Source organism: Salmo salar, chromosome ssa06 (assembly GCF_905237065.1).
Source record: "Salmo salar chromosome ssa06, Ssal_v3.1, whole genome shotgun sequence".
NCBI classification, from domain to species: domain Eukaryota; kingdom Metazoa; phylum Chordata; class Actinopteri; order Salmoniformes; family Salmonidae; genus Salmo; species Salmo salar.
In genome coordinates, this window is record NC_059447.1 from 90,289,768 (window position 1) to 90,303,994 (window position 14,227).

Consider the following 14,227-nt stretch of genomic DNA (forward strand, 5'->3'; position numbering starts at 1 on the left):
GACAGAAAGTGTTAGTGTGGCTGACTGGTGTGGTAGCCTCAGCTGTTATACAGAGACAGCCAATCAGAACAACATCTGGTGTGGTAGCCTCAGCTGTTATACAGAGACAGCCAATCAGAACAACATCTGGTGTGGTAGCCTCAGCTGTTATACAGAGACAGCCAATCAGAACAACATCTGGTGTGGTAGCCTCAGCTGTTATACAGAGACAGCCAATCAGAACAACATCTGGTGTGGACTATTATGATCAGTCACTAGTAATAATGATGAATCAAGTGCTGACAGATGGAAGTGCTTAACCACTGAAAAAGCCTTCACAATTGTAATACCCGAGTATCAAGGCTCACAACCGAATACTAATTATAGAAGCAAAAAAAATAAAATAATGCATTTTATTTCTAACCATTTTGCCAATAAATGAATGAATAAATCAATCCCTTTACCATCAGGGTATTGTGGTTCCCCCTGCAGTCTGTGGTGGATGCTGAGTTTGGGTTTTGTTCCGAGGTGGATGGAGGGGTCAGGCATGATGGTCTTGGTTGGTTTAGGATAACTGTCATCTGTCTCCATGTCACAATCTCCTAGGTTACCCAGGGGGCTAGGAACCCCATCCAGGGTCACAATGAACTTAGGACTGGCTGACCCCACGGCTTCAGCCTTCTCACTGCTAGGAGGGAGGAAGGCAGAGGGAGGCAGAGGAAGGGAGACAGACAAAAGCATTATGACAGTTTTGTTTACTTGGCTTGTTTTCAGTGAGCCATGCTGGAACCCTGCTGCTGCAACAATGACGTATAAAGAAAATATCTGAGCCAGCACACTATGAGCCGCGAAGAGGGCAGTCAGTGTGAGCCGCGAAGAGGGCAGTCAGTGTGAGCCGCGAAGAGGGCAGTCAGTGTGAGCCGCGAAGAGGGCAGTCAGTGTGAGCCGCGAAGAGGGCAGTCAGTGTGAGCCGCGAAGAGGGCAGTCAGTGTGAGCCGCGAAGAGGGCAGTCAGTGTGAGCCGCGAAGAGGGCAGTCAGTGTGAGCCGCGAAGAGGGCAGTCAGTGTGAGCCGCGAAGAGGGCAGTCAGTGTGATATACCTGGCTGGCTGCACCATGCGTGGAGTAGCTGGCTGGATCTCCTCCTTGACCATGGCTCCCAGCCTGCTCCTCATAGGCACTGTGGTCTCCTCCCGTCTACTCCTCATAGGAGGTGCCACTTCCTCCAGTCCCAGTCTACTCCTCATAGGAGGTGCCACTTCCTCCAGTCCACTCCTCATAGGAGGTGGCACCTCCTCTAACCCCAGCCTACTCGTCATAGGCACCTAACAGGACCACAGTGGAAATAAGATATTCAGGTTGTGTTATACTCAATGACTTTAAAAAAAAAAACACTGTTGTTACTCTATGAGATCACAATAGAGTGGTTAAGTGTTTCTTCATGTCTCAATCCATCTGCCTAGGTCTCACAAACATTTTGACCAACAAAACTAATATGACCCCTCTATGGAAAGATGACTCAGGAACACGATGGTGTTCTCCATTTTGCTCTACGACCCTCACAAGTGTCACAGGACACGTCTGAAAGTAACCATGGTACCGGTAAAAAAAAAAAAAGGAATTGAAGTAGTTTTGAAATCCCTCAAATAACTCTGGACCTCAAAGCCAGTTCCACTGCGGGTTTACATTGTTCCCCTCTTATCACGGCCTGATTTAGACCTGGGACACCAGGTGGGTGGTTCCCCCTCTAAAATCAGGGCCTGATTTAGACCTGGGACACCAGGTGGGTGGTTCCCCCTCTAAAATCAGGGCCTGATTTTAGACCTGGGACACCAGGTGGGTGGTTCCCCCTCTAAAATCAGGGCCTGATTTTAGACCTGGGACACCAGGTGGGTGGTTCCCCTCTAAAATCAGGCCCTGATTTGAGACCTGGGACACCAGGTGGGTGGTTCCCCCTCTAAAATCAGGCCCTGATTTAGACCTGGGACACCAGGTGGGTGGTTCCCCCTCTAAAATCAGGCCCTGATTTAGACCTGGGACACCAGGTGGGTGGTTCCCCCTCTAAAATCAGGCCCTGATTTAGACCTGGGACACCAGGTGGGTGGTTCCCCCCTCTAAAATCAGGCCCTGATTTAGACCTGGGACACCAGGTGGGTGGTTCCCCCCTCTAAAATCAGGCCCTGATTTAGACCTGGGACACCAGGTGGGTGGTTCCCCCTCTAAAATCAGGCCCTGATTTTAGACCTGGGACACCAGGTGGGTGGTTCCCCCTCTAAAATCAGGCCCTGATTTAGACCTGGGACACCAGGTGGGTGGTTCCCCCTCTAAAATCAGGCCCTGATTTAGACCTGGGACACCAGGTGGGTGGTTCCCCCTCTAAAATCAGGCCCTGATTTAGACCTGGGACACCAGGTGGGTGGTTCCCCCTCCAAAATCAGGGCCTGATTTTAGACCTGGGACACCAGGTGGGTGGTTCCCCCTCTAAAATCAGGCCCTGATTTAGACCTGGGACACCAGGTGTCTGCAATTAATAATCAGGTAGAAGAGAAAAGCAGCAGGCTCCGGGCCTCACAGGGTCAGAGTCGAATACCCCGGTCCTAGATTCAGGACAGACACTTCAAAACCTTATGATTTATTGTTTGCCTGTTCTGTGCGTTTCTCTGGTCTATAGTAGTAAAGGCCAAATTCTAAAATGTTTCAAAATAATAAAGTAAAACAATTGTAAATGAGAACTTGTTCTCAACTGGCCTACCTGGTTAAATAAAAGTTGAAATAAATACCTAAAGGGGTCCTAAAATACTAAAGCAAAGAGCTAAGTGATCCATGGTATAACCATCTTAAAACAATTCCATATGTAAGCCTAGTAGAACCCCCCCCCCCAATAGCTTAGACTTCAGCCTGTCTAAATGTATTTCCATGCTGACATGGAAATCGTTTTTTTGGGGGGGGGGGGCTAAATGGATATAATTCGTTATGTTCATCATCATCACCTTGTCCAGTTGTCCCAGTCTGCTCCGGACAGGAACCAGTTCCTCCTCCAGTTCAGGCCTCCTCACGATGAAGGAGCGCGTGTCAAACGGCTTCAGAACACTCCCCTCAGCCACCTCCAGAGCTGCACAAGGATGATGTGAGAAAACTATATTTTGTTAGTTGATCCAAAAATCAGAAGTGAAGGAGTTGGTCCCCTGAGTTAAACAGTCCTACTCTCCAGTGTGTTAGTAGCGGTGAGCGATTAACCAAAATGTAGGTAAATGGGTTTTTTGTTATTATAATTGACTAACGTCAGTTAAATTACTTGAATTCCATTTAGTTATTTTTGTGAGCCCAATGTGCCGTTTTTCTAGAGAGAAATCAAATCATTCATGAGAGAAATCGAATCAAGAACTATGTGGGACACTGGGCTGAAGGTAGTTTAGTTTTCATTAACCAAATATTCAACCTAATTCAGTGTATAAACGTGGTAATTAACTGCAATGACCATAATCCATTGTGCCTGTTCTTTCCAGCTCGGACAGAGATGGATACACTTATGCCTGCTACTTTAAGTTATATACACAGACCGTATGAGAGAAGAATGTACACAACACGGGGAGAGAGAGAGAGAGAGAGAGTTTGAAAGTCAATTTTGAAGAACTAGTCAAATGATTTCGTCAGACAGCATGTTCAGGCAGGCTTGCCTAGCTAAACAGGACGACTAAAGACAGTACAGTATGGAGAGCAGAGCGAGAACATTGTCTGGCTGGCTGATACTTCCTGAGAAGAGTTTAAGGATGAAAAATAAAGTAAAGAAAGAAAAACTAAAGTAATTAAAATATTTTATTATTTCATAGTAATTCATAATTTTTCTATTGATGTCTGGACAGAGACAACGTAATATTTTGGCAAATGAATGTTCCCCATTTTTGGCTTTTCCATTAAAAAGCTCTAAAATAAGTCATAATTTCAATGTATTTAATGTTTCTAAAAAATTATAGAAACCCATAATTTTTTGGAATTATTTTATAATTGAACCGCCCTCAAAAAGCACTAATCACGCAACGTTGGACAAAACAGTCCTCAATCTACACACAATACCCCATAATGACAAAGCGAAAACAGGTTTAGATTTCTTTGAAAATTTATTAAAAATAAAAAAATGGAGATAGCTTATTTATAGAAGTATTCAGACCCTATGTAATGAGACTCGATATTGGGCTCAGATGCATCCTGTTTCCATTGAACAGTTGACAGTGCAAGTCAGAGCAAAAACCAAGCCACGAGGTCAAAGGAATTGTCCGTAGAGCTCCAAGACAGGATTGTGTCGAGGCACAGATCTGGGGAAGGGGACCAAAACATTTCTGCAGCATTGAAGGTCCGCAAGAACACAGTGGCCTCCATCATTCTTGAATGGAAGAACTTTGGAACCACAGAGCTGGCTGCCCGGCCAAACTGAGCAATCGGGGGAGAAGGGCCTTGGTCAGGGAGGTGACCAAGAACCCGATGGTCACTCTGACAAAGCTCCATAGTTCCTCTGTGGAGATAGGAGAACCTTCCAGAAAGAAAAAACATCTCTGCAGCACTCCACAAATCAGGCCTTTATGGTAGAGTGGCCAGATGAAAGCCAGTCTTCAGTAAAAGGCATATGACAGCCCACTTGGAGTTTGCCAAAGGGCACCTAAAGGACTCAGATCATGAGAAACAAGATTCTCTGGTCTGGTGAAACCAAGATTGAACTCTTAGGCCTGAATGCCAAGCGTCACGTCTGGAGGAAACCAGGCACCGCTCATCACCTGGCCAATACCATCCCTACGGTGATGTATGGTGGTGGCATCATCATGCTGTGGGATGTTTTTCAGCGGCAGGGACTGGGACACTAGTCAGGATCGAGGGAAAGATGAACGGAGCAAAGTACAGAGAGATCCTTGATGAAAACCTGCTCCAGAGCGCTCAGGACCTCAGACTGGGACAAAGGTTCACCTTCCAATAAGACTACAACCCTAAGCACACAGCCAAGACAACGCAGGAATGGCTTCAGGACAAGTTTCTGAATGTCTTGGAGTTGCCGAGCCAGAGCCGGACTTGAACCTGATTGAACATCTCTGAAAACATGAAAATAGCTGTGCAGTGACACTCCCCATCCAACCTGACAGAGCTTGAGAGGCTCTGCAGAGCAGAATGAGAGAAACTCGCCAAATACAGGTGTGCCAAGCTTGTAGCGCCATACCCAAGAAGACTCGAGGTTGTAATCACTGTCAAAGGTGCTTCAACAAAGTACTGAGTAAAGGGTCTGAATACTTATGTAAATGTGAAGTTTTTTTATTTTATTTTGTTTTTGCTTTGTCCTTATGGGGTAATGTGTGTAGATTGATGAGGGAAAAAAACAATTGAATACATTTTAGAATAGGCTTTAACGTAACAAAATGTGGAAAAAAAGTGAAGGGGTATGAATACTGACAATAAAAGGCCACTAAAAGTTAAGGTAGTGTGCAATTGGCATGCTGACTGCTGGAATAGCTACAAGAGCTGTTAGCAGAGAATTTAATGTTAATTTCTCTACCATAAGCAAAACATAGAATTGTATTTCTGTAACCAAGTCTAACTCAGTCATAGGCACGCCCCCAGGGACACATACAGGACCAGGCGTCATTTGACAAGCCTGTTCAAGGGTCACTATAAAACCCACCCTGATTTACATTTCTCCAGACCAGGCCTACACTCTATGGCCAATAGGTTTTACCATCCAATTCCTCTACTGAAAGTGAACTACACCACGTGGTTAACTTTTAGACTATCGAGACCGACAGAATAAGAACAAGTCTTTGATATTAATTATTAGTCTGCAGCTAAGTAAATTTTATCATCAAGTACAAGGTGCACCTGTGTAATGAGCATGCTGTTTAATCAGCTTCTTGATATGCCACAGCCTGTCAGGTGGATGGATTATCTTGGCAAAGGAGAAATTCTCACTAACAGGGATGTAAACAAATTTGTGCACAACATTTGAGAGAAATAAGCTTTTCATTCATATTAGAACATTTCAGGGATCTTTTTATTTCAGCTCATGAAACATGGGGACCAACACTTTACATGTTGTGGCAAAAATTTTATATTTTAGTTCAGTACAGTCCAGACACTGCTCATTATGATATTTCTTAAATGTCTTTATTTTGGGGGATTTGTGTAGTTTTGTTCAGTATTACTGCTGATGGAGCTATATATAGAAACATCAGCATTTCACTGCACCTGCGATAACATCTGCAAAATACGTGTGGCGCCACTAATAACATTTTATTTGATCATATCAGAGCCGACCCATTACCCGTGACATTATTTGGAATTCTGGATCCGAACCCGCTGTAGCCTTGGTGGATCCATAAAGATTTCTAGTTAGGATGTGACAGACTCACCTAAATAGTCACTGTGCTGTGCTCTCATGTTGTCTTCTGGCACGTCTAACTGCAGCCGAGAGGCCAGCGACCGAGACTGAACTACTGGGAGAGAACAGTACAGTCATAGTCAGGACAATGCAGTAATATTGATTATTGCATTTGGAGCTTGCAAACAAAAAGAAAAAAAATGAAAATGCATTTCACTGTAATAGTGCACGTGACAAAGAACATTCATGCTCCTTCTGTAATGAGAAACCATGGGTTCAATTCCAATTCCAACCCTAGACCCTATGCAGAGAGCTGAGTGGATTTGAAAGGTGTACTCAATATAGAAGTTTGCTCTCTGATTAGGCTAGGTGGAAGTTACTTGCTTATAGCAATCAAATCCCATTCACATGCGCCAAATACAACAGGTGTAAACCTTACAGTGAAATGCTTACTTACAAGCCCCTAAACAAAAATTTAAAATTTTTAAATAACAAATAATTAAAGAGCAGCAGTAAAATAACAGTAGCGAGGCTATATACAGGGGGTACTGGTACAGGGTCAATGTGCGGGGACACCGGTTAGTCGAAGTAATTGAGGTTATATGTACATGTAGGTAGAGTTAGTGACTATGCATAGATAATAACAGAGTGTGGTCAGATTTTCCAAATGGAGGGCGAGGGAGAGCTTGGTACACGTCTCTGTGTGTGGAGTGAAGGTGGTCTAGAGTTTTTTTCCCCCCCTCTGGTTGCACATTTAACATGCTGGTAGAAATGAGGTAAAACTGATTTAAGTTTCCCTGCATTAAAGTCCCCGGCCACTAGGAGCGCCGCCCCAATTTTTTAATTTAACTAGGCAAGTCAGTTAAGAATAAATTCTTATTTACAATGACGGCCTAGGAACAGTGGGTTAACTGCCTTGTTCAGGGGCAGAACGACAGATTTTTACCTTGTCAGCTCGAGGATTCGATCTAGCAACCTTTCGGTTACTGGCCCAACGCTCTAACCACTAGGCTACCTGCCGCTACTTTTCCTGTTTGCTTATGGTCTTATACAGCTCTATGAGTGTGGTCTTAGTACCAGCATCGGTTTGTGGTGGTAAATAGACAGCTACGAAAAATATAGATAAACTCCTGGTAAATAGTGTGGTCTACAGCTTATCATGAGATACTCTAACTCAGGCGAGCAAAACCTAGAGACTTCCTTACTATTAGATTTCATGAACCAGCTGTTGTTTACCAACATACAAAACCCACCACCCCTCGTCTTACCAGAGGGAGCTGTTCTATCTTGCAGAAGCAGTGTAAACCCAGCCAACTGTATGCTACTCATGTCATCGTTCAGCCACGACTCGATGAAACATAAGATAGAGTTTTTAATGTCCCGTTGGTAGGATATTTGTGATCGTAGCTCTATTTTGTTATCCAATGATTGTACGTTGGCTAATAGGACCGATGTTAATGGAAAATTACCCACTCGCCGTCGGATCCTTACAAGGCACCCCAACCTACGTCCCCGATATCTCTGTCTCTTTCTAATGTGAATCACAGGAGTGTCATGACGTTGGCCTCTTTTGGTACAGGGAGGACAGTTGACCCCCTCCCTTTTGCACCACCACCCAACCTACCTTCCCCCCAACCCAGGCCCTGTGTGAAAGGGTTGTAAAAACTCTAAAATTCCAGGAGAGTCTCTGGCCACATGGCCCATAGAGAGACACAGGAAATTCTTCCAACTCATAGAATTGGAGAACCGAGCGACATGTGTGTTCTGGAGAAGGTATGGAAGATTGGTGAAGAATCCAGCTACGAACTGATCCGCTTGGTACAATTTTGTGATACTCAGAAGAGACAATATAGCCATATTACCATAAAACTGTTTATATAATAGCCTCAGCTTGAGACTTGCATCATAATGGTTGTATAGAATGTATTAATAAGGATAAAGCTTTTGTAATACATTGAGATGCTATTTACTGATGTAATGTGATAGAATTGTATTTCTGTAACCAAGTCTAACTCAGTCATAGGCACGCCCCCAGGGACCCATACAGGACCAGGCGTCATTTGACAAGCCTGTTCAAGGGTCACTATAAAACCCACCCTGATTTACATTTCTCCAGACCAGGCCTACACTCTATGGCCAATAGGTTTTACCATCCAATTCCTCTACTGAAAGTGAACTACACCACGTGGTTAACTTTTAGACTATCAAGACCGACAGAATAAGAACAAGTCTTTGATATTAATTATTAGTCTGCAGCTAAGTAAATTTTATCATCGAACGCGAAGACCAACGAAACATCCATTCTATGACGACATTAATGAATGTCGCTTTGAAAGATCCATTCTAACCGAGAGAGAGAGAGAGACAAAACTCTCCACCGAACGACGCTCCAACAAAGAACGACACATGAGCGCAAATATATATTGATTGCAATTGTTCCCGAATGAGTGAGCCTTCAATTGTCAATATTAATGAACTCTGTACCTTCTCAGCTGACCGTTTATGACCCATTGTCTAACAGACCAGCCATGCCTGTTAGCCATTAGCGCACATTCCTCTACCAATCCTTTGTGACGATAATTACTGTTTGTATGTTTTCTGTTAATTACTTAGTGTAGTAAATAAATGATTTTAAGACAATTGATGTATGGATGATTTTAGTAAAGACTGGGTTCGTGCAGATACAACAATTTACGACGTTTGGAATGAGACTGGACTAGAGGTAAAATACACCATTTAAACCAGAAGATAATCGGCCCATACTATAATAGAATATAATATTATAGTACAGGAAAGTTATATTAGGAAAATTATAGCTTTGTAATCTGAATATTCTCCTTGGTGCCCCGATCTCCTAGTTAATTACAATTAAACGATTAATCAGTTTAATCACGTGATAATAATTACAGGGAGCTAATTGATAAACATGTCTTCAGTTTAATGGTACCCCAAAGACACAACAGGAGCTTAGGTCTTGTCTGGTGTCTTAAGTAAATCCTTTGCGTCTGATTCGTTAAAGAAAAAAAATCTTTGTCCAGTACGAGGTGAGTAATCGCTGTCCTGATATCTAGAAGCTCTTTTCGGTCATAAATTACAGTTGCAGAAAAATGTACAAAGTAAGTTACAAATAACACACAATTGTTTAGGAGACCGTAAAACGGCAGCAATCTCCTCCGGCGCCATTGAACATCTCTCTCAGATTTCCATAGGGGGGTAATTTAGGATTGGGCCTTGGAGTCTGATTTACCTAGCTGCCTGGGGGTCTTACCTGGGGTGCTGGGGCTCTTACCTAGCTGCCTGGGGGGCTGAGGCTCTGAGGGGGTGTAAGACTGCCCCCTGGGGACCAGGCCGTGGAGGTGCTCCTGAACCAGTTGGATGGCTGCGTTCATCTCGTCAGTGGTTGAACGCGTCCTGGGTGCCACTGGAACAGTCTGTCTCTGTGGTACTGGGAAACACAGGTTTCATACAGTTCCTTTGACAGTATGTTTTCATTAGTTTAGTCAGTAATAGGTGTCATGATAAAACAGGACGACACATTACAGGTAGTAATTTCTAATAGTCAGATGTAATCTTGGTTTAATTAAGGCAGATTGACAGAGAGTGAGGGAAACGTACTAGGTGGGTAGGCTGCAGTCTTGTTGATAGAGATCTGGGCCTCAGACATAGCCCTCAGTAGCAGGTTCTTGTTGGCTTGTTTGGCCGGGGGCAGGGAGGGTCTAGAAACACATCGAGACATGGGTCAACACGCAGACAACCCCCTGGGGGTGGTGTCCCAACACAGACAACCCCCTGGGGGGGGGGTGTCCCAACAGAGTGTACCAGTAATGTGAAAGTAGGGATGTTGAAAACAGTTCTGCTGCTGTCCTAAGGTCCTTAACTATCTAGAATCAAGAGTTGCTACTCAACACAACAAGAAGCAAAACATACAGAGGTAGAGGGATAGTGTGGAAAGGAGAGAGTAACAGAGGTAGAGGGATATTGTGGAAAGGAGAGAGTAACAGAGGTAGAGGGATAGTGTGGAAAGGAGAGAGTAACAGAGGTAGAGGGATAGTGTGCGTGTGTGTGCGTTCCCTTACTTGCGTTCTGGTTTGGAAGGCAGGGACACTCTGCTAGACAGGTTCTTGACCCCGTATCCTTCATCATCTTCCTCATCATCCTCCTCCTCATCACTGTCTCGACCGCCGTCTGCTGCCTGGTTCACCCGCACCACGGAGCTCACCACTGGGGCTTTGCGCTTCCTCGAAGCCTCCTCCTGCTGCTGGAGACAACAAGACCAGAGATGGTTGGCGACAGACACGGGAAAGCCGTACCGACTGGCGACAGTTTGATCCATTTCAAATGATTAAGAAATGCATCCTTCTTTCCTTTAAGTAATCAGAGATCTCATTGGTTGGAATGATTAAAAGTAATACGGTGGTTTCACCAATCTAAAATGACTTCTTGATCTCTGATTATGTCAAGAAAATGAGGAAGGATGTATTTCTGATGTATTGGAGCAAGGCCCTTGACTTAATAAAGGTAACACGTAAACAATCTGCACCCTGCTGCTGCCTCCCTCTCTGTATGGCCTGCTGTCTCTGCTGCTCCTACTGTCCAGGTGATAGCTGCTGTGCTGCTGCCTGCTGTGAGACCCCGAGGACCCCTCTGAGGACCTATAGGCGTCCGCCGACCTGCCTGTCCCCGAGGAGGACCTGCCCTGGGGTGGCCTGTAGATCTGAGCTGATGCCCGCCCTCCTCCTCCGGAGGTGGATCCACGCAGGCGACCTGGGAGGACGCCCATGTCCACGGGGTCCTCGCCGATGAGGTCATCGTCTAGCTCGGGCTTGATGTCGATGACGGCCTCCGAGGAGGGAGGGTCCATCAGGGGCTTGACCGTGGAGGTGAGGCGGGACGAGGAAGTTTTGTCTGAGGAGACCCTTCTGGACAGAATGACAGTGATGTTAGTGTGTGCGAGTATGAGCTGTTTCACCCTGTTTGGTTGCAATAAAATGCTGAAGCTTCACGGCAATTAATTGATCCACATGTAGGTGTTGAAGTCTCGTCTGAGGAGCTACTTCTGAATGAAATAAATGTGTTACGGGGTCTTTCACATGATCCAAGCCAACCCGAACCATGCTGATTTCAGTGAACATGGCATGGCCTTTTCAATATATAGCTAATCAATGTTTGAGAAACTCAACCCGTACCTGTGCTCATGGGCAGAGCTTGACACACGGGCCTCTGTCCTATCAGAGCGTGAGCTGGACACCGCAAGGCCCTTTGACTCCTCCCCCTTCCACTCACTCTTCCCTGACGAGGTGCCAGTGTCGGAGTACAGCTGAGGCCTCAGGGACGCAGGTTCTTGATACACACAGAGAGATTGTCAATTTAGCTATACAAGGGTAAAGATAGATAGAATACTGGTCAAAGCCAGCTCTACAACATACTCAAATAGCTAGACTACTTTATGCTATAGTGCTGGAACGTTCCTAGCCTTGATAAGACTGTTACAATCCTCTCTTAGGGGCTGTTTGTTTTGGCATCGAACGACTCAAGGTCTTTCAATTCCCACTAGGGTGGGAATCTAGTGGCGCAGCAGTCTAAAGCACTGCATCTCAGTGCAAGGGGCGCCATTACAGTCCCTGGTTCAAATCTAGGTGTATAACAATTGGCCCTGCGTCGTCCGGGTTTGGCTGGGGTAGGCCGTCATTGTAAATAAGAATTTGTTCTTAACCCGACTTGCCTAGTTAAATAAATACATATGGTGATATACTCTGTTCAATACAGTATATTTTGACTTTTTCACCTAGGGAGCTGGTACTCCTTTGTGGTCACTGGAACTTAGCCACAGACCTCAGCTTCTCCAGGACTCCATGTAACCTGAACTTACCTACTGCCACAGACCTCAGCTTCTCCAGGACTCCATGTAACCTGTAACAACACACCATACTTAGAACCATTGAAATCGAAAATACAAAGTTACACCCAAACAATCTTCTCAACTCAAGACACTTGCTATAGCTGCCAAACAGCGAGACAATGACTTTAAAATTTCTGGGACCAGGGATAGCTGGTCGCATACGTACCAGACAGTAAACTTGATGGTATTGTTGCCGAGGAAGAGGGACAGGTCATCAGACATCTGCTGTGAAGTCTTCTTGTTGGCTACCATCACCATGATATAGTCTGGTAACTCTTCGTCTAGGGGAGAGAGAACAATCAGAGAAACGTATTATATTCTAGAACCCTTGGTAGAAGGTCAACATCCATAGAAATATTAGAATTATATATATATATATATTCCTAATGTCAACAGCAGTCAGATGAATTGCTGCAGATCAGAAGCTGAGGTGAATATTCACACTAACCAACATAGGCACCGAGTTCTTGAAGCTTTCCCTTGATAGCAGCCTGGAAGAAAATAACAATATATTGTCAATTGCTAGCCTTGGGCCAGAAAACAACTAGTTACTAGGTACCAGGTCCGGTTGAACATTTAAAGCAGCAATCAGCAGTAGAAACAATAACAATGTCTATTCCCCACCCCTGTTTGGGTAATAAACTGAAAAATTGGACATTGAAATATCAAATTTAGACATAGCTGAACCAGTATATTTGCGTTAGAAATCCAATTTACGGTCAGAAAGCTCCGATTCAAACTCCCATTCTACACACTCCCGATATTGTGTCCCAAAGCTACTGTTCTGCAAGCGTTAATGTCAAAATGTGTTGGTTACTCACAAAATATGGAGTTTTACAGCGCAACTAACGTTAGCTATATTCATTTACCACCGTTACCGCCGGTATTTAGTTAGCTAACATTACTTCTAAACAAAGGTTTAAATAAAAATGTACAAGCAACCGGGAAAAAAAGCCTATACGGCACCTCAGAGCTGTTGTGGACTTCCAACATGTGAGTTTCTGTACTGGGTCCCTAATAGGCATATTTCTGGGTTGCTTGTACATTTGTACAAATTCTCTCATGGGTTAGTTAGCTAGCTAACGTCAGTTGAGCTAATAGCAAGGTAGCACCGTTAGCTTAACACAAAATAAAGATGGCACCGTTAGCTAGCCAGCGTTAGCTACCTAACTAGAGAGTTAATAAGACAAATAACTAGCATCGAAATGACCTCACCCGTATTTTCTTGCTTATCTCTGTGCCGATCTCCATGTTTGCGTGTGCTGTACCTAATACACTAAGAGTCGTTATTAATAATAATAATAAAAAAGTAGGTTATTCACTAAACCAACATGTCCTTCCCTACAAAAACACTAACGCCACTGAATGCTAAATGCTAGCAAACACATTCGCAATGCAATGTGGGATGGTGGAGTCTCCGGTAGCAAGGTGCGGGGCACAGCCCAACCGACTGTTTTTCAGCTTTCTTTTATTGTGGGTGAATAAATAAATACATAAATACAATAATGAACTTCCGTTACTTAAGGCTTCATTTTATTCCTAAATAACTCACGATATAATTTTTTATTTGTTTATTGCTCTGCTCTCTATCCGAGAGGAAGTCATGCCGTTCTCATTATACATCAGTGAGGAAGACCCTTATTAATAATGTCCGGAATTCATTTAGCCATTCATTGTAGTCATTGTGATCTATAGACTTGTTATATCTCGAGTTTTATCGTGTTCATTAACTGGTGACATTCATGGATTACTCATATTAATGAAGTCCGATTTAATTATTAAATATTATAGTCAGTTGATAACAGGTTATAAATCTGTCTGTGTTGGCAAAAATCACTATATCTCATCGAGCCGAGCTGGGTGTGGTTGCCGGTTGTCACAGTTCCAATACCGTTCAGAAACGTCCAGCTCCGTCAAAAGAGCCCCAGAGTGGAGGTGTCATAAAACCCATATAACCTAGCGGTCAAACAGATATGGTTACAGTCGTTTTTCTACC

The 14,227-nt window shown here is 44.1% G+C and overlaps 1 protein-coding gene across 7 annotated transcripts in view; it reads right to left on the reverse strand.

Moving 5' to 3' along the window:
* zc3h14 (zinc finger CCCH-type containing 14) overlaps positions 1–13,664 on the reverse strand; it is a 29,553-nt gene extending 15,889 nt beyond the window's left edge. The window contains exons 1-13 of one of the 7 annotated variants that reach the window (XM_045721168.1): positions 13,447–13,664; positions 12,680–12,722; positions 12,398–12,512; positions 12,202–12,242; positions 11,519–11,672; positions 10,873–11,251; positions 10,409–10,590; positions 9,948–10,048; positions 9,601–9,777; positions 6,364–6,447; positions 2,968–3,089; positions 1,079–1,302; positions 444–664 (exon numbers count right to left, since the gene is read on the reverse strand). In XM_045721168.1, the coding sequence (XP_045577124.1) occupies positions 444–664; positions 1,079–1,302; positions 2,968–3,089; positions 6,364–6,447; positions 9,601–9,777; positions 9,948–10,048; positions 10,409–10,590; positions 10,873–11,251; positions 11,519–11,672; positions 12,202–12,242; positions 12,398–12,512; positions 12,680–12,722; positions 13,447–13,482 (1,879 nt within the window). In that variant the 5' untranslated portion in view covers positions 13,483–13,664. Of the gene's footprint in view, positions 1–443; positions 668–1,078; positions 1,303–2,967; positions 3,090–6,363; positions 6,448–9,600; positions 9,778–9,947; positions 10,049–10,408; positions 10,591–10,872; positions 11,252–11,518; positions 11,673–12,201; positions 12,243–12,397; positions 12,513–12,679; positions 12,723–13,446 lie in introns of all 7 variants that reach the window. The other 6 variants (XM_045721165.1, XM_045721166.1, XM_045721167.1 and 3 more) reach the window with 6 other exon arrangements.
* Between the last annotated feature and the right edge of the window lie 563 nt (positions 13,665–14,227).